The sequence below is a fragment of the Echinops telfairi genome, unplaced genomic scaffold (assembly GCF_000313985.2).
Source record: "Echinops telfairi isolate 266 unplaced genomic scaffold, ASM31398v2 ScPeMD7_7458;HRSCAF=8496, whole genome shotgun sequence".
In the NCBI taxonomy this organism is placed as follows: Eukaryota; Metazoa; Chordata; class Mammalia; order Afrosoricida; family Tenrecidae; genus Echinops; species Echinops telfairi.
Genome location: NW_022111358.1, coordinates 47,872,855 through 47,891,932, shown reverse-complemented (window position 1 = coordinate 47,891,932; position 19,078 = coordinate 47,872,855). Strand labels below are relative to the sequence as shown.

The following is a 19,078-nucleotide window of genomic DNA, read 5'->3' as shown; positions in this document are numbered from 1 at the left end:
ATGTAGGTATGAGGACATCAAATGTAGAGGATGCGTGTAACGGCCATGAGATGCTATTACTCTGAGGAGGCGTACAGAGCTAACCACACGAAGAAAACGCGTGCGAGAGAGACGTCTGGAACCCAGTTTGTGCATAGTTCATGATCCTCTGAAAACCAGCTTCCGGCGTCTGTGGTCCTGCAGGACCTCTTTTTAGTTTTTTTTTTTTTGATAAAACCATTAAAAAGCTAATTTAAAAAAATGTAATGCACAAGTTTCCTGATCAGGCAGGCAGAGAGCACAATGTTCATATATATCTTTTTTTTTTTTTAAACATACTCCAGGGCATGTTATTCCATTGTCTTTCTTCCTTGCAAAACAATCAAAACATTGATCATTTTAAAACATAAAGCAATCTTTAATATATAAAGCACTCTTCAGACATCTATTTCTTTTGAGTCCATTATTTGGTAAATATGGAACTGCTACACATTAGAGATTAGGTATTTCTTTTTATTTTTCTTCCTTTTCCTTTTTTAATAACATCTTCAGTGCTAAGGAGTTGGGTTTAGAAACACATGAGCCGGTGTGGGGCTGCCGCTCGGGCACCCTGGCTATCCCGAGGGAACGTCCAGCGTGTGTGCAAGACGGAGACCACGCCCCCGCTGTGCGTCTGACGCCACCAGAGGACGGAGACGCGGCGGGCGGGGCCCCCACAACACTGTCACCCAGAGCTCTGAAGTAGCCCATCTCATTTGAAAATAGGTTTCTTTACGACGCGTTTTTTTTCCTTTTTAATTTTTTTTTTTTAATTTTAAAGTTTTGAAGGAGGGGGAAAAAAAGGTCTGTAAACAGGTGGGAGCCCACAGCTCGGGCCCCTCCGAAAGCAGTCACACTCCGTCCAAGTGCTTATTCCGTTCCTTCCGCGGGAACCACCCACACAAGTATCTATGGCCACAGTTCTCAACGGTTCGTGTGTTCCTTTCTCTCCAACCTTTATTTTCCAAGCGGAGAAATGGTGCAATACTCTGGTGGTCGGCTCTTGCATTCATCTGGGACGGAGCTGCGGGTGGGGTGGGGTGGGGGCACGCGTCCTGTCCCCCGAGCGGCGCTGCGGGCGTCACCGCAGCAGAGTCCTTGAGTAAACATCACACGTGACGCGTGGCCGCCGCCCGGGAGTCTTCGGCCGCGGGGCCACTGTGGGCGGGCCGGACGCTCAGTGCAAAGTTAGACGCTAGCAATTAAACGGCTGACCGATGCGCCAAAGGAAAATAATCCAAGCATATACTGAATCATCGAGAACACACAGTTAGATCCTCTCACGCTGTCACGCACACACACTCGCGCGCGCACACACACACACACACACACACACCTAGGCTATGTATGAACTCAGAAATGTCTCCTAGAGCCTGTTTCTGTGTACTGACGTCTACTCGGAAGTGTACTGACGCCAACCCGGAAGTGTAGAATTAGAAAGTGTTCACATTTCCTTATTGGCCTGCTGGATTCAAGTATTTGCATGTTTGATATGTCTTTTTTTTTTTTTTTTTAAAGTTTAAAAAATATTTTTTGGGCTTAAAAAAAATGACATGAAAAAGTAATGACACAAGGGTAATGTGCATAGGCAGGTCCCTGGGGCTGGAGCGCTGGGCGGAGGCCACTCCTCCGGCGACGTCTGTCCATCCTCTGTGCGGCCAGGCTCGGCCACCCCGCCCCTAATTAGGGCCGCCTCTGGTAATGTGCATAATCATCACAGGCTCATTTAAATAGGCTTTCCCCGCCCCTCCCGCCCGCCCGCAGTGATAAAATAACCCTTTCCAGCCCCGGTCGGAAAGTGCCCTTCATGATACACTAGTCTAAGCAGCTTTACACTTAAAACCAAACGACACCACTCCGTACCAAAGTAGGGCGGCGGCGGCGGAGACGACGACGACACCAAATCAGAAGCTGTGGAACGATCCTGTCATTAGCACACGACGCCGACCAGGCAGCCCGCACTGTGGAGCCAACAGTTCTCAGGGGCTGCGGTGGCAGCGCGCAGGCGCCGAGGGTCCCTCCCCAGGACAGAGGCCAGGCCCTCTCCAGCCTAGAGGGACTCCCCGCTCAGGAGGTCTCCCGGAAGCAGCGTGTTCAGCGGGGTGGGGCTGCCGATCACCCTGCTGTCATCTGCGTTAGGGGGGCCCCACAAGCTGCTCGAGTACTGGGGCCCCCCGCCCCACAGCAGGTCGCTGCTGCCCTTGCCGCCCAAGCATGGGGCGGTCCAGTGGCCGGCGTCACCACGCACGAGACCGTGGGCACTGCCCGAGGCACCCAGCCGGGCCTGGCTGGTTCCGGAGCTGGACTGCCAGCTGGAGGTGGGAGGCAGCGCCTGGCCCTGTGCCAGGAAACGGTTCACTTCCTCCTCTCCGGCAAACTCAGCCAGGATGGTGGTGTTGCCCAGTACACACCTGCAATGGGGGAAAGGAGGGGTGTGAGCAGGGACCGGTGGCTGCCACCAAACCTTCCTCCGGGGACACCAGGCCCCGTGTGTCCTTCATCCTGGGCATCAGCCACCAGGAAAAGGGTAACCGGTGGCTCAACTTTCAGCCACTCCACTGGTCAGTGCCAGACAGCACCCACAGGACGTCCAACAGAGGTAGACTGCCCAGCCTTTTAGGGTATCTGGGGAGCAGCTGAGGGCATTCAATGGCCCACAGCTCCCCCCTGGGACTACTGACTGAGAGAGAATTAGGCTTAACTAAATCCCCTGCTCTCTGCGGGGCTCCCCACCCACCCCACACCTGTCATCAAAGGTGGCTCCCACTAGAGGAGGGGGTGGGGGCCTGGCAGTGGGCTCGTTGTTGACATTCCCCGGGAAGTCTCCCTCCAAGTCAGTGTGTCAGCCTGTGCAGCCTGGGACCCGGGGGTAGAAACGCACATGTGCAGGGACTTCTGGGCCTTGGCGGCCTCCTCCTTGGAGCTGTAGCGGACCACGGCGTTCCCTTGCGTCAGGTTGAGGTGGAATGTGACGAGAGGACCATGCTGTAAGCACAGCGTCCGCAGCGTGGAGCCATCGATCTGTGTGCAGAGGAAAAAGGCCACTCGGTGCTTGGGTGGGGCAGCCACATGGGACACATGCACTCAAACCACAACCCTTTCCTCCAGCCTGACAATTGGGTTGGTTTTGGGCAGTATAGCACTGCAGTTTGCCCTTCCAAGGAGCCCTGGTGGCATATAGGCAACGAGTTGGGATGCTAACTATAAGGTCTGCCATTCAAAACCACCAGCCACTCCATGGGAGAAAAATGAGGCAGAAACCCACAGGGGCAGTTCTACCCTGTCCTATAGGGTCTCTGAGTCAGAAGTGATTCTTGGACAGTGAGTTTGTTTTGTTTTTTGAATCTGCTTTCAAGCATATAATTCAGTGGCATTATGCATGCCCACAGGGTCACCAGTTACTGCCAGAACTTTCTATTCCTGACTAGAAATCCTGCGTCCCTTCTGCAGGCAACTCCCCATGTCCTCCAAGCAGCTGCTTCCTTCCATCTAGTGGACAGTTCAGCTGGCCAGGGCCAAGGCCAGGGCCCCTTGATGGGGTGTGATGCACTTTCACAGGACCACCTCATGGATAGCCTTTGATCTAAAGAGGTGCCAGGTGCCTTCATAGAGCAGGGGATGAGGCCCCAGGGGCTGCAAGGTCTGAGGAACAGGAGCAGGGCTCACAGCCACCTTGGCCGCAACTCAGTCGCAGCGCCCAATACCCAGCTGACTCCCACACCTCTCCCTGGGCTGGGTGTGCACCAAACACTGGGGCGCTCACCTGGGGTGTGAGGTTTCGAAGAACAAGCCAGCTGCTGGTCCTTCCTGAGGTGTCAGTACTCCAAGCAGAACCTGTGTGGTAAACCCGGGGGTTGGAGGGTGAGCTCAGTGTACCTGTGGTTTTCTGACTCCAAGGACAGGGAATTAGTCCCCCCCTCGTGTCCCCCCACCAGCCTAAGAAAGCCCTTCTCAGCCTCTGAAAGGTCACATCATTTTCTGACAATCCCAGCCCTGGAACCTGGCTTGACTACCACCTCTGCCTGTCCGGGCCCCCTGTGAACCCACGCTCCCGTGTGCCTGTTAGAAATGAACAGCTACCGCACATGCTGAGACCGAAGGGTTAACATTGCCACACTCAAAACAAGCAGCAGTAACTTCAAGCTCTACCTAAGGATCTAGAGCTCTCTGCTCAGAGCGTGGCCAGGGCACCCAAGGGCCCACTGAGGTGCAGCATGGTGGCAGAGCCATAGCTTTTGTTTGCTCCTACACAAGGCCTATGTCCCGACAGACGCAAATGTGCACTGCTGAGTCGGGCTCCTACATGGGTGGATGCCTGCTATGGATGCCCTGCGAGCCACCAGCATCGCAGGGAGCTCTGAGGGGAGCCCTGCCATCTAGGATGGCTTCTCTGCCTGTCTAGGCCACATACCTGAGGAGTAGGAGCTGGTCCAGCCGAGGGGGCTGGCTCCCCAGGTGGAGGAGGGCTTGGGGTTGGTGAGCCCGGGTGGTGGTCGGGTGGGTGCACTCGGGTTTCGGGGCGCCTTCCACAGCTCGTGAGACAGAGAGGCCTGGGTGTGGGTGGCGGGGCCGGAGGACCAGGTGGACTTGATGTCTGACAGCTTGCCTGGAGAGGCAGAGGGCACACACGTCTAAGACACAGGAGCAGGGAGGGGAGCCAGACATCGAGGTGAAACACACTGCTGGGCCAGGGCCCACTCGGCATCCGCTCCTGGTTTGCCTGACTGTGTGCACCTCATCCATCTGCTATAGTCCATCCCATCCCAACCCGAGGTGGCCCCGACTCGGCCAGGCGGGGACGGGGTTGCTGCCCCACAGGGTTTCCGAGGGGAGTGGCTCATCAGGGCCCCCTGGGAAAATGCACCAGAGCAAAGTCACCGTAAGCAAACAGGACTTCCCAGCGGGTCACGCAGGCCAGGCTAGCAGCACCCTCCTCCTGCCACCCCTTACAAGCGCCTGCCACTGCCAGCCCCACCATCACTGCACAGCCAGCGTAAAATCAGAAGCCCCGCCACCTCAACCTCAGGGAACAAGGGCAAGTGAAGGCAGAGGCGCTGCCCCTAGCGGGGTCCCTAGACCCCATGGATATCCCAGGAGCAGCCTCCAACCCTGAAAATTGGCATCAACTGATTTTATAACAATCACTGAACAGAAAACTGGCAAATGCCCCAGGAGGCCCCTAGAGGGTGGAAGGTAAGTTTCTGCCTGTTCCTTCGCTGAAAGGCTCTGGGACTGTCAAAGGTCTAACAAGGAATGGAAATGATTGGGAAAGTAAGTGATGCTTTTGTAAACAAGATGCTAAATAACACCAAAACGTGTACCCTCCACATGGATCTCTGAAGACTCCCAGCATTCACTGAGGGATGGTGATCTACAAGTAGCATGCTAAATCTCTCCACAGCCCGGCTGTGCTTTCTGGGGCCAGACTCGCCCAGAGTGCAGAGTCTGGACCCATCCCTTCATTGGGGACAGCCTGGGGGAAGGAAGGGGAGGGAGAAGTGGAGAGGGGAGGGTGCAGGCCCTGCGCTGGGGACTTGACAGGTGTGCAATTTTCACTAGGCCCCTCATAAGAGACTCCTGCTCGCCCCCTTCTGGCGGTGAGGGGACATGTATGACGGTCCTGGCCACCATGACAAAGCCCCTGGGCTATCCCTGACAGGGTGGAGAGTACAGAGGTGGGGGAGGGGAAAGGCAACCTGGAGGGAGGCCAGAGCATACCTGCAATACTAGGTGCGGATGCCATGCTGCTGAGAGAGCTACTGTAGCCGGAGGCACTGAGAGGCCAGGCACTGGCGGCAGGCAGTGTGGCACTCTGGGAGGATGACGGGGAGGGCCCTGCAGAGCCAAACAGACACTGAGAACAATGGCATGCAGTGGCCAGCGTGACATGGTCCAAAGTCCTGTTCCAAGCCCAGCGTCCCTTGAGGCCATTGTTCCTAAGGTTCAGGAGGCAGAGGCTCCCCATCAGAATAAGCAGAACATATCATTGGGGCCTGAGAGAGTCATATAGGCCTAGCCTTGGACAGTCCCACAATGACAAAACAGCCTCAAAGAGCCTACTACTCCCTTTCTTGTCACTTTTCCATGTGTCGCACACGAGTGCTGTCAAGTCAGCCCCGGGATGGGGCACTTCACCCAGGTGGATGATGAGGATGGAGAAGGCTGGGCTAACAGTGTGTGTGTGTGTGTGTGTGTGTGGGGGGGGAAGTCCGATAGAAAAGCCCTCCACCAAGGATTAGAGGCTGGCAGGTAGAAGGGCACAGATGACATCTGGCTCTGTCCCTCACGACCCCGAGATTCTGGCCTCCCAGGGAAGGAAACCCTGCCTGACCCCTTCCCCAGCACGCAGGGGCTTCAGGCTGTCCTGCTGTCGAGGATGGGTACTACAGTGCCCTCACAGTCTGCAGGCCATGGACTTTACAGATGGAAGCCCAGCAGTACCCACTGTGTGTCCAGGGGCTGGGGCTACAGGCCCACCCTCAGGTGGTACAACAATGGACCGTGTCCCTTACTAGTTCATTTCCCTGGGTGATGATGTGTCCATGGCAGCGCAGCCTGAAGCAGGTTCCAGTGTGGCCACTCTGCTGCCCACACTTCCCTTCTCAGGGTTCAACGGATGCCCAGACAGCATCGGCTCAAGTGAATGTCTGAGCCAGAATCCCACGCTGAAGGGGACAGAGAAACGAAATGCACAGAGCACCTCCACTGCTCTGCTCCCAGGAAGGCCAGATGGAGAACCCCACTAGGGGCCGAACAGAAACACATCAACATGTCACTCCTGTCCTTCAGGACTCGCATCCCTGATCTGTGACTAGATCGAACAGGCCCGTCAGCAGCAGGGTGACCACCAGACACTGCCATGAAAACACCAACCCCATGACTTGTGAAGGCCCCGTGCTGACGGCCCGCCCTCACCTCCGCTCTTGAGGAGGTAGCGGTTAACGTCCTGGATGGTGGTGTTAATCGTGGGCCCCGTGGGGACACTGCCTGGAGTGACGTCAGGGTCGTTCTCGGGATCAATATTCTGAAGTCCTTTCCACGGAACTCCAGGCTGGAATTCTGTTCATGAAAACCCAGACACGTGGCCCATTTAGCTGCTGCTGCTCTGCTCCAGTCCGTGGAGGCGAGACTTTGGACTCGCTCCCACGAAACTCACTGGGCCTTTGGACCAGGCTAGAACAGACAGGTTGCTGAGCCCCCCTTCTCCGTCCTCTGTGCCCTCCCCCTGGATCAGACCAAGGGGGCTGCTGTCACACCAGCTCCCAGGAAGAGGCCACAGCTGGGGGGCGCATACCCTCAGAAGGCCTGCTTCCTCAGCAACCCGTGTTCCACCACACCCCCCACAGCCTGCCATCCTGGTCGCACCTGGGGGCCAGCTGACGCTGGAGCCATTAGAGATCCTGTCACTGTCGGCTTTGGCGCGGGCCCAGCTGTGGGGGACGGCTACGGGCGGGCTGGCCGGTGACTCACCGCTCTGGATTAAGTCGTACCGGCTGTAGGAGTCGTCAATGGCCGACTTGGCTGGAGGCCCTATACTCAGACCTCCAGGGATAGCACCTGGGGACACAGAAGTGAAGGCCCAGTGAACGCCCTGCTAGGCAGACCTGGGTGGCCAGCTAGAGGCCTGGAGAGCTGCTTCCACAGAAGCCCCTCCCATTCTGAGTGACTCCAGGGTGCTGTGTGGATGATGAGCCAACAACAGCTCTTGTATGAAAAGTGCTAGCTTGTCAGATAGGGAATCGTTCTAAAGTGCAAGTCTCTCCCACAGGATGCTGCTGCCCGTTGACCTCGGGGGCTGATGCCAGTCTCCCTGCTGGCTGTCAGAAGTGTTTCACCCTCTGTAGCCCCAAGGCTGTGGGTGGAAACATGAACTTCTTAAACCGACCAGTGCAGGGCCGTGCATCCAGGGATGGGGTCTACCTTCCGGGGTTCTTCACGAGCGATTGATTCTGACTCCTGTCACCCCCACATCGGGTGTGTGAGCTGGCAAAGCCTTGTGGGAGAGGAGAGAGCCTTATCTTTCTCCCTCAGAGTGGCTGGCAGCCCAGCCCTTACCCCATGGCACCATCAGGGCCCGTTCCATCAGGAAGGCTCTTCTCCCTTTCCAACATACTTTCTATGGAGAGAGACACATGGCCCACTGAATCCCTTGCCGTTCTTGCTACAGAGCATCAGGGGGGACGTGGGGCTCCCCAGGGAACTGGCCCTGCCCTGAGCACCTACAGGCCTCTGTACCATCTCAGGGCACGGAGTCTGGCAGAGCGGCCTCCACCACCATGCCAGTCCTTCCTGAGCAGACAGACGTGGGGGGCCCAGGCTCACTGTCTGCTCTGGGACTTTCCAGCATGTACGGGGCTGGAGCTCAGCTCTGACAGGGGCCTCACACTCTCGGGAACGGAATACTACCCACTCCGTTTTCAGCCCTGACTATAGAAAATCAATTGGCTGTTGAACAGGTTGGCCTGGTGGGGTGGGGGTGGGGCCCCAGGTTGACGCACCGAGCTTGCTGGGGTTGTGGTCCAGAGAGGCAGCACTGGGCAAACTCTCCATGGAGTTGGGGTGTGTCCACTGGGGCAGGCGTGACTGGGACGGAGACGGCTCCTTCCCGGACAGGCTGGCAGCCATGTCCATGCTGTTTACATTCATGTTTGGGTTCAGTCCGGCTGAAATGAAACGCTGTTAAAGTAAACCTGTTTTTATCGCAAATCCTGGTGCCCAAGGGTGTGCTAAACAAGGAGCCAGCCTTGGTGGTGCAGTGGGCTAAGCTGTGAACTGCTAACCACCAGGCCAGTTACCCAGACCCTGTTCTTTGGGATAGAGTCGTGACTGTCTGCTCAGCCTCAGAAACCCTGGGGACAGATGTCCTCTGGCCTGCAGGGTTGGGGCAGGTTGGAACCGACTCAAAGATCACAGTGGGCTGGTCACTGCAAAGACCTGGAGGGCCAGAATCCGCCTTGATTTGTGCCCAGTACGTTACTGGGAACTACCCAGACTTCTGGGAGCCCTGCTACTGAATTGTGGTGAAAATGCTACCATACAATTTTTGATGAAGCCAAACCAATTATTTTCATTTCACTTAACCAGGATGGTGTGCTTTCTGATATTAGCACACAGACTGAGAGGGAAAAAAAAACAACAAAAAATAAGGTCTCTAATTCTAAACGATGCTCAAAGGGTCACTGAAGCAAGGGGACAGCTAGGCCCTGGCCCTGCCTGTGCTGAGCCCATGCCCTGGAAGTTGTGCCAGAGGAGGAGTGAGTGAGTGAAGCAGCGTGAGCTGAGACGGACAGCCGTCTGTGAAGGAAACTCTACATGAGTGGAGTGAAGCTGGTGGTCAGACCGTACCCAGTGAGGGTTTGGACAAAGCGGGCCCACAGGGTCCTGTGGAATTCCAGCTCTCTGGTGCGACTGAGCTGGGGTGTGGTGTGGTGTGGGTGTGGTGGGTACGCTGGTGGGACTCACCGAGGGGGTAAGGAGCGAAGGGGTTGGGTGAAGACTGCTGCTCTTTGGTCTGCAGGTCGGGGAGGCTGGGTGCCTGGGGGTGTGGGGGGAAGCTGTCCATGGCGGATTTGCCTGCAGAGGGGTGCAGAGACAGAGGTGGCGGGGGCGGCTTCACGAGCAGGGCCTGGGCCAGCTGACGCTGCTGCTGCTGAATCTGCTGCTGCAGGTTAGTGATTGTGCGCGCCACCTGCAGGGAGACGCACGCCGCCGTGCACAGGAGTTAGCAGGGCTGGGAGCTGTTCCCCAGTCCAGTCCAGTCCCACCCCACTCCCACCCCCCCCACAAAGCCAGGGTGCTCACTTGCTGTTCCTGCTGCCTCATGGGTCCGGACACATTACGCTGGGCCTGTAACATCTGCTGCTGGATTTGTAAACGTTGGTATGCCTGCAGGTGGGCGGGCAAGAGGCAAAGTTAGGTGACTGAGGTGCGGCTCGGAAAGCCAGGTGCCCCAATGGGCTTCAGTCAGTAACTCCTCCCTGCTCCTGGTCCGGGTTGGCAATGAAGGTGCCAGCCAGCGTATTTCGGTGAATGAGAGAAAACCCCGCTCAGCTCATAGGGTAAAAGGAGAGGAAACTGCCCTCAGAGCATGACGCACAGACCAGCCACCCACAGGGGTGGCGTTTGTGCCAGGGAAGCCTTTGCCTGCACATGGGGCGAAAGGCTGTTGTGGTGCATAGCTGCCACCATGCGGACAGAGCCGCCAGCCTCTCTCACAGCAGGGTTTGCTCGTGTTAGGTCAGAGGCTGACCCAAACAAACTGCAGCAGAAAGAGCAGTGTGTCCCACTGCTGCCCCGCCCCCACCCTTACAAGGGAGCTGGGAAACATGCTGCCGCGGGGAGCCTTAAGGCTCTCCCAAAGAAGACTAACATCAAAATTCCTTTCTGTTGGGAAGTTATTTTAAACAAATAGAACATGTTTTAAAAACAAATACATTAGACACAATTCAACATTCTCTTGAAAACTTTCATGTCATAGGGACTTACTGCAAATGGAAAAGGAGATTCCAGAGACCTGTATGACACATACTGGGGTGTCCTGTCAGGACGCACCATGTGCTCTGTGTGACTGTGGGGCCGGTGTGGTGTGAAGTCAGCACACAGCCCTGTCCTGTGAGTTAATACAGAACCTGCCCTGTTCTCAGGGACCAGACCCTGGGCTTATGAGATGCATGTGTAATTGGGGCACAGAACAGTCAAAGGGCTTGGGGCTCCTACGGATTAAGGTCTTGGTCAGTGGTCCTGTCTTCTAGAGGCTGTCTGAGCTGCTCCCTGCACACCCCAGGGCCATTTCTTAGGAGCTGACATGGCTGGAGGAGACTTCTGGGTCAACTGGGTAGGGCGATGTTCAGTATATGTTGAGGGGTAAATACATGGCACCAGGAGGGTCTACACCACAGATCTTCCAAGAAAGGCCAGGTTACACCTACACCTGCCCTCCACCTTGAGGAAGCTGCAGGAGAAGTCAACCTCATGCCTGTCTGAGCTTCAGAATGCTCTCTGCGCCCATCTTTGGAAGAATCTAGAATAGAGCCCCTAAAGTAACTTCTGAAGCCCCAGTGCTGAGTGAGTGACTCTGGCCCAGTGGTCCATTAAAGAACGTGCCAGAAAAAGATGGGGTCCATGTTTTGAGGACGTGGGCAGGAGTTCCACAGCCCAGGGAGACACCTGTCCTTGGTGAGAAAGAACCTTGCCCCGACCAGTCTGAGAGAGGCTGGCCCCCGCCTGAGACAAAGCATGCTGTCAGCAGCTGGCACCTGCTGCCGACACGTGTCCCCGCCTTTTAGCAGGTTTGGCCACTCACCAGCTGCAGCTGATAGAGCTGGTTCAACATCGTCATATGCTGAGGATTAATTGGCGAGGTTAATAGTGCAGGGTTGAGACCAATGTTTTTTGCTGCAAACTGCAAAAGCTGTGCTTGAACCTGTTCAACAGAGAAGACACCATTAGGCCTGGCCTTCCTACTAAAAAGCACTGATGGCCATGAAGTCGCTGGACTGATGACGCAAGGAAAAATTTGACAGGTCCCTCGAGTAGACGCTTAGGGTCACTGAAAATGCTTGGGTACTCTGACTGGAGCAGGAACAGGCTTTGTCAAAGAATCACGAGGAAGCATGAAAAAAAAACCCAAGAACAAAAAAAATGGTGACAGGTGCCAAGGTTGAACTGTGTAAGGTTCCGGTCTCATGTCCCATGGGGTTAAGCAAACAGCCTGGCCCATCACAGGCAACTGGATCAGCAGCCCAAGTGCTCTAGGCACCACACCATGTCACCCTCCTAAGAGGTTCTGACCCAGGGTGGCCCTCCTATCACAACTACCTTGTGCTCTTGACTCTAAGACCCTGCATCCCAAAGTCACTGTTCTGGACTCAGCAAGCAGACTGCCCTAGGCTCACAGGGTGACATTGGCTCTCAGGGGCCCTGTTGGTATGGGCAGAGACATGGGGCCTGACCCACCCGGAGGCCTTGGGACGTGACGGTCTACAGTCTCTGACGAGGACACGCTGTCGTGTCAGAGAGCCCATGGAAGGGCAGGGAAAAGGAACACGGGTAGAGCCGAGAGCACAGGGTGAGCGGTGATCAGCCTGGGAGGAGACAGGTGTCCCGAACAGGGTTGACAGCCAGTGGTCTTCATGTCTGCTCTCCCCGGCTGGGTGACCATGTGGGTGGAGGGAAGCATGGAGGTACTGCCTCCTGGCTCTGCCCCTTCCTGTGGCCGGGGAGAATGTGTCTCTCATGCAGTCAAGCAGGTGTCTGCCATGTAAGCACAATGTTCCCAGCTCAGCAGGACCTGGCCTGGCCTCCCTCCCTCTAGTTTTGGCCAGTCCACCGAGCTATCTTCTCAGAGAGGATGAGGCCAGCCCCAGGGGCAGATGCAGGGCACACCCTCCCCGGCTGTCCGAGCAAACAGGAGGCCTGACCTGAGGGGATAGAAACTGAGGCACTTGAGCACGGAGACTGGGCTGGGAGGAGCTGAGGGGCTGCGCTGGTGGTGGTGGCGGCGGCGGTGGCGGCATGGTCCTGGCTTGTGCTGCTCCGCTGTTGCCAAACATACCCAGATTGCCACTCGGTATCTGCAGGGAGCCAAGCAGAGCACGTTCATCACCAGGTAGGAGGCGTGTACCAGCTCTGGTGGTGGGTGTCAGGCACTGGTCCCCACCTCCTGCCAGGGTGACCCGCAGCCTGGAAGGCTAGGCTACAAGTGTGGTGCGTCCCTTGCCAGGCGGCCGCGTTTCCAGAGAGTGACAGACATACAGGCAGTCCTCACCTTGTCCACGTCTGCCTCACATCAGGGCTGCGCTGGGCACCAGCCCGCAAGCCGCAATACGAAAATTCCAGTTCTATGCCGATTTACCCTCACCAAGGGGCCCCAGACATGCCAGTCATGACTGTGTCACCGTGAGTGTGCCAGCTTGGTGCTCCTGCAGCTGGTCCTTTAGTGCGCCCACACACAGAAGGGAAAACCGTCCACCCACTGCCACGGGGTCTGTCCTGCTCAGAATGACCCTACAGCACAGAGCCCAACAGCGCTGAGGGCTTCCAGGGCCACCTCATCTTTCTCCTGTGAAGGGGCTGGTGAGCCTGAACCGCCAACCTTAGGGTTAGCAGCCCACACCACAGCCACAGCACCACCAGGGCTCCTGAGAAAGGCACACTGTGCGCTAAGCCAACTGACTTGCTGACGGAAGCACGAGCCCCACCGAGTGAGACATAGCACAGACCCGGATGGGCTGTGCTCAGCTTCCTGGACAGTGGCATCTGAGGGGACTTAGGGCAAGCATTAGACACTGGTATGAGAGCTGCACTGAGCTGACTGAACAGCCAACAGCACACATTCCCATACACCCTGCTGTGGGCTGACCCCCGTGGTAGGTTATCTGGGGTTGGTTCTGTGTCTCTCCTTGGCTGGGACCGGTCTGCCTGCAGAGAGGTGCACTGGAGACCTAACCACCCTTCTCAAGAAGAGAGGCTGAAAGGTCCAGGCAGCAGCCCCTGTGACCCAGCCCAGCACCCAGCCCTCTCTGCTGGACTAGAGGTTTTGACAGCACTTGCTCGGCTGCTACCTGGAAGGCCAGTGACTGGAGCCCAGCAACAGCTCCTCAGGAGACTTGAGCTGGCCATGTGCCCGAGACCCCTGGGGTCATTCCAGTGTCACACAGGGTGGCTATGAGTCAGAGTCAAGGGAAGACGTGGGGACGGCTCAGCTACCCCAGGGCAGCTCTTAAAGGGAAGGCTCCACGATGCATGTGCAGGGCTGAGCAGATGTGTGAGGAGGGAGGTTCTGCAGCGGGGAAAGGCAGCACTGGTCCGCCTGGTGTCCTACAGTGGAGAGCCTGTGGGCTAGGGGAGACAGTGCGGCAGCAGTCCCTGGCTGCAGGGACTTCCAGCAGCAAGTGTCAGCTCTGCCCAAAGAGAGGCTGCTGTGGGGACCTGGCCAACGAGCGAGCCTCTGAGTGTCTTAGCAAGGAGTGAGCACAGAGGTTCCTGCACGGCAGTCCACTTGGGAGGTTTTGACTGTGTACAATTAGACCTGGGAAATGGAGCTGCCTCCACACTGACGCGGCCACCAGCGTCAGTCACATCAGGGCCAAGGCTGGTGAGTCTGAATGTCAGGGGCATTCAGGTCAGTGTGAAAGTGAACGTAGTTTTGCAGCGTCTCTTAGAAGGTGACCACATTTCAAGGACCGTCACTCAGCTATTGCCTCCAGTCACCCTGGGGGGAAATCCTGACCATCTCCCAGGCACCTATACATAATCAGGTCTACTGAAAAACCAGGCACACCGTCTAAGGACAGTGTTCTAAATGTGTCTAAGCCCTCTCCCTGTGGCAGCCTTACCTGTCGTGAAGAATTCAAGTTTTGAATGCCCAGCCCTGAGGCCATGCCACTCAAGGTCTGGCCGGGGAGCACGCTGCTGTTGGAAAGGGGGAGCTTCAGGCTAGGTGAAGGCAAAACTGGTGAAGGAGTGGGCTCTTCCACGAGGCCGCCGTCCTGTTTGGGGAGAGAGGGTGGGCCGGGAGAAAGATGGGAAAAGAGAGGGAACGCCGTTACGATGCGGTTGTGGCTTTCGATATGCTTCATAAACGCACACTTGGACTGCAATGTTCTTCGTCCATACTGGGACTGACACTGTCTTGGAGAGGAGGGCTCAGGGGACTGGGGCAGGGACAGTGGCAACTCCTCACAGACCTTCCGTGTCTGAATGAACGTGTGCCCTCTAGGTAGGCTTCAGGCTGACTGCTGCCTCCAGTGCTTTGACCCACAGAAGCAGCCCCCTCTGAGGGCTCCATCTCACACTGGGCACCAGCCAGAACTGGTTTTCATTTCTACTTGTGGAGGTGGAGCTGTGTGCCAGGCAACTTTGTAACTTCCTTGAACGGAAGTGTACACAGGCCTCCCAGGCACCTTAAACAAGGTAGATTGGGGCCACTGGCTTTCTCAAGTGCAAACATAGGCTGCCAGTTTGGGGGCAGGGGAGGGGGTGCTAGGTGAAGCAAGGCAACCAAGGCACCACACCTTTAGTCAGTTATGGCCTGGACTAGCTGATGGCTCTCTGCAATTCTGGCATGGCCAGAATGGGCACTGATACCTGCTGCCCCAGCCCATTGCTGGGCCTGTGGGCAGCCCTTGTCGGGCACATGCCCGGTCCTTCCTGGACACAATTTTGCATTCAGATTATATCTCATAGACAGCTCCCTCTCCACCAAGGCCGGATTTCATCTCAGGTGATGCCCGCACGGCTGGCTGAAAGGCAGAGCAGGCCATGCCCATGCTGGTCCTGTCTCTGACAATCCACACATCTGAGGGCCTTCAAATAGTCCATGGAGCAGGCCCACACCCCAAATCCCATTTCCCCTCCAGTCCCTGGGACACACCATCTCCCATCCAGAGAGCCCAGCTGTCTCAGCTGTTGGCCCCACCTATCAACTGGGTGGCCAAAGTGATGGCCAGGTACAGGCAGCATCCTGTACAAGCAGGTTCACATCACCTCCATAACACAACTGTCAAGTTTTGCATCAGGGACAGTGTTCACACAGATATCACCCCCAAACGGGCTACAGACCACCTCCATCCCTACCTTGTCGAGAAAGGTGGGGCGGTCCACGGAAGACTCTTTGGAGATTGGTGGGCGGCAGCCGAGGGGTTTGGTGACCATTCCATTATAGTCGGTCACTCCCAGTCCACGCTTGTCCATGTCCACCTTCTTTTCCAGCAGAGCACCTGAAGCAGGGCACAGGGGCCACACTGACACAGGATGCCCGGCTCTGCTACTCTGAGCGCCCCTCTCAAGTGGTCGGTAACCTCCCCAGACAGACGGCCAGGCCATCAAGCCCCATTTGCCGAGTCCCCCTATTTGCAGGGAGTCTGCAAGCTACCAGTCATCCTAGAACTGTGTTAGCAGCATGTCCCTTTAAACACAGTGTGCGTGTGTGCCCACGCACGTGGTGTGCTGGGAAAAACAAACAAAATGGGCAAGCCTGCTGTGCTGGCCCTGGCCAGTGTGCTGGCACTACGCCTCCTTGGGAGCCCTCGCCCAGCCTGGCACTTCTGGGGTGCCCTGTGACTTACTCATGGCCTGATCGAGACTCAGATTGTTGCTCTTCAAGGCCTCCTCGGCTGGTTCTCTCTGTGGAGAGAGCTTCTGTTAGGACTGCCCGCTCTCGGTGTACGAGGTCTTGGCTAGCGGCTGAACCACTTTCCCACTGCCGAGGCACAAGGGGCAGTTGCTTAAAGACACATGGGACCGAGACGATGGACTGGTCTGATCTGGAGTGAAGGGGTGTGTGCAGTACCAGTGGGACCCACTGCTGTTCAGAAGCCATGGCCACACTCAGGCATCAAGGGCAGGTGGTGTGAGCTTCTCAGCTTGGGGGTGACTCATCAGCATTGTGGGGAGTGTTCAGGGGGATTATGTCAGCACGGGGAGTTCTCTGCCCCATAATTCCAGCTCTAATGGCAATTACTTCTCACCAAGAAATGACACCCCCCCCCCCCAATTAGAGACCCGACCCTGGGCACGATGCCAGCCCGGCAGTGCGGCTGGGACCCTCTGGTTAACCGGCCTTGCTCCCACTCCCTCCCACCCCAGAGGGGAGAGACTGGCACCAGCGCTGAGCCTCCCCAAGGCCAGGGCGACCCACCTCAAGCCTATGCAGCCTTTGCTCTCCCCAGTACCCAGTGCTCGCATAAAGACTGGGAGGAGCGTGTGTGAGGGGAACAAAGCTCCAAGTACAGGCCGGAGACAGAGCAGATAGGCTTCACTCTCAGACCACCCCTTGGTGTGAGGCTGCCGCTGCACAGCTGGAGCAGCAGCCTTTTCTGGACAGGGAGCAGGAATCTTTCCTGCCAGCTTTGCCCACTTATTGCACAAATGGATGAAGATCAACTTTCAGGGGCACACCAGAAGAAAACACAAAGCCACACAGCTGTGGGAAGCCAACGGAAGCAACCCCCCTCCCCCCCCCAACCCGCAGCAGGCTGCTGTCTAGAAAGCCCGGCACCTTTCGTAACAGACATAATCTGGGCTTTTTTTGTTGTCCAGAGCAAAAGTCCCCAGTCAAAAGGCTGAGTAAGACTGCCATCTGGGAATTTACAAGTCAGGTGACATCAACAACCTCACCCTTCAAGTGACACACCACCCACATGCACAGGGGCACCCTGGACCCTCCTGGTGGGGAGAGGGGAGGTGGCCAGTCACCGGGAAGCCCATGTCAGTGAGTTGTTTGATGAGCCGTGTCAGGATCCAGGCGTCGTCCTGCTTGCTGGACGTCTTCAAGCCCTGGAACGGAGAAGTGGTTAGGTATATCCTGGGGACAGGCACACGGACAGCAACATGTTTCCTCTCCTCACCTGTGCTTGTTCGACCCTGCTGGGCCGACAGGGAGTGCTCCCGAGGCACTGTATAGCCCCCGCCCCACAGGGAGATAGCTACAGTGCACTGGCAGACTGAGACAGGCAGTAACCCCGGATGATCGCAAGTGATTCCCAATGAGCTTATGACATTGTGCAAGGACTGCCCTTTTGTAAGATGGCAAACTGCAGGTGTTTGTTGTGTGTAGTGGAAGATATAAGCAGTCTGCTTGTGTTCTGAGCTACTCTTTCCTAAGAGCTCTTGGTGTGGAGGAGAGGGAGGGCAGCAGAGGAGCAGGAAGACCTGCCTTCCCCTGGGGAATGGGTGTAACGAGCCCAAGGTCCACCAATGGCCACCTTCCTGGTGCTTTTCAGACAAGAGCCCTCCCCTATCTTGCCCCCTCCAAGGACATAGTGGTAGATCCTCCCTGGGGACTGAACTAAACCAACAGGCTCTTTCTTGCAGGGAGGAGCATATTTGGAGCTTGACTGTGGGCCCAGATGGTACAATAGTCTTATGGACTAATTTGTCATTTCTGCTGTCTCAGTGGGCTGTGGTATTGCCAGCCCTACTGGGATAAACTTCTTTTGGACGTCACTTCTACACAGTCTGCACAGAGCCCTGGTCTCAGTCTTGGGGTCCTGCTTACTGCAGACTGACAGCTTCATGGAATTTAGCTTTTTTGACAGGTCCCACATGCAGGTGTGAAAAGGTTCACTTGCTTCCATCTTCTTCTGTCCAAGCCCCTGAAGCCCATGGGAGCTGTGTCATAAATGACCCCGCCGCCCGCCCCACAGGCAGCAGTTAGTGTGACCTTTCTGTGACGTTTTGGTAAGTGCATCACAGTACAGGTTCTCAGGACTTTTTCAAAAGTTCACCTCATACTACTTTGTGTTTATGAAAGACCTACAGTGGGGCTTGTTTTCATGAACCGAAAGGAGCCTGAGGAGGGTGTTTGCTTTTGTCCAGCAGTGAGAAGGGCGATGTTCCCTGGGTGATGTCTGAGGGAGCCTGCGCTGGGGCGCTGTACATGACGGTCAGGTCAGGGTCCACATGTTACTTGGGACGCTGGCAGGCTTCCTGTCGGGTGTGAGAATGCTCACATTGCCCAGGTGACCGAGTGGTAAGTGCTTCTCATGGCTTCAGCTTCCAGAGGCTCCACAGCAACACACACTTTCGGTTCAGGAGGGAGGGAGCCTTTTGGCAGAAGGCCATTTTATCACACGTCTGTGCAGCTTTCCATACCATGGATGTGGCATGACCTGTCACCCCATCAACATATACCTAAATGGTCGTGTTTTTCTTTTTCTTGTGTGTGTGTTTACCTAAGTGGTCTTGTTTTTCACAAGCAATGTTTGCTACTATCCAAAGGTGCACTATAAGCCTGTGTACAGATGTGCTTGCCGTGCTGTGAGCAGTGGACCAAACTGTCTCCGCATACCCTTCTATAAGCTGTGCCCTGACAGATGATCATGTGCAAGGGCTGCCACTGCCCCCGCTGGGGTTAAAAGGCCCGGGTTCCCTGGGATGAATTCTCTTTCACTCTCGCCTGGTGCATGCTTCTTCTTCTTCTTCTTTTTTTTTCAATTAGATAGTTTTATTGGCATGTGATTTTTTTGTGTTTTCTTTTTTTTTAAAAAAATCGTTTTATTAGGTGCTCACACAACTCTTATCACAATCCATACATACATCAATTGTGTAAAGTGCATTT

The 19,078-nt window shown here is 56.0% G+C and overlaps 1 protein-coding gene across 3 annotated transcripts in view; it reads right to left on the bottom strand.

Annotated features, from left to right (window-relative positions):
- Positions 1-1,778: 1,778 nt before the first annotated feature.
- TNRC6C (trinucleotide repeat containing adaptor 6C) overlaps positions 1,779-19,078 on the bottom strand; it is a 60,068-nt gene continuing 42,768 nt past the window's right edge. For 2 of the 3 annotated variants that reach the window (XM_045299402.1, XM_045299403.1), the window contains 16 exons: positions 17,215-17,295; positions 16,086-16,143; positions 15,595-15,737; positions 14,355-14,507; positions 12,438-12,590; positions 11,321-11,440; positions 9,820-9,903; positions 9,481-9,706; positions 8,517-8,681; positions 7,384-7,575; positions 6,934-7,077; positions 5,737-5,853; positions 4,430-4,624; positions 3,782-3,852; positions 2,900-3,039; positions 1,779-2,429 (listed from right to left, as the gene is read on the bottom strand). In XM_045299402.1, coding sequence (XP_045155337.1) covers positions 2,069-2,429; positions 2,900-3,039; positions 3,782-3,852; positions 4,430-4,624; positions 5,737-5,853; positions 6,934-7,077; positions 7,384-7,575; positions 8,517-8,681; positions 9,481-9,706; positions 9,820-9,903; positions 11,321-11,440; positions 12,438-12,590; positions 14,355-14,507; positions 15,595-15,737; positions 16,086-16,143; positions 17,215-17,295 — 2,403 coding nt within the window. In that variant the 3' untranslated portion in view covers positions 1,779-2,068. The remainder of the gene's footprint in view (positions 2,430-2,899; positions 3,040-3,781; positions 3,853-4,429; positions 4,625-5,736; positions 5,854-6,933; positions 7,078-7,383; positions 7,576-8,516; positions 8,682-9,480; positions 9,707-9,819; positions 9,904-11,320; positions 11,441-12,437; positions 12,591-14,354; positions 14,508-15,594; positions 15,738-16,085; positions 16,144-17,214; positions 17,296-19,078) is intronic. The other variant, XM_045299405.1, reaches the window with a different exon arrangement.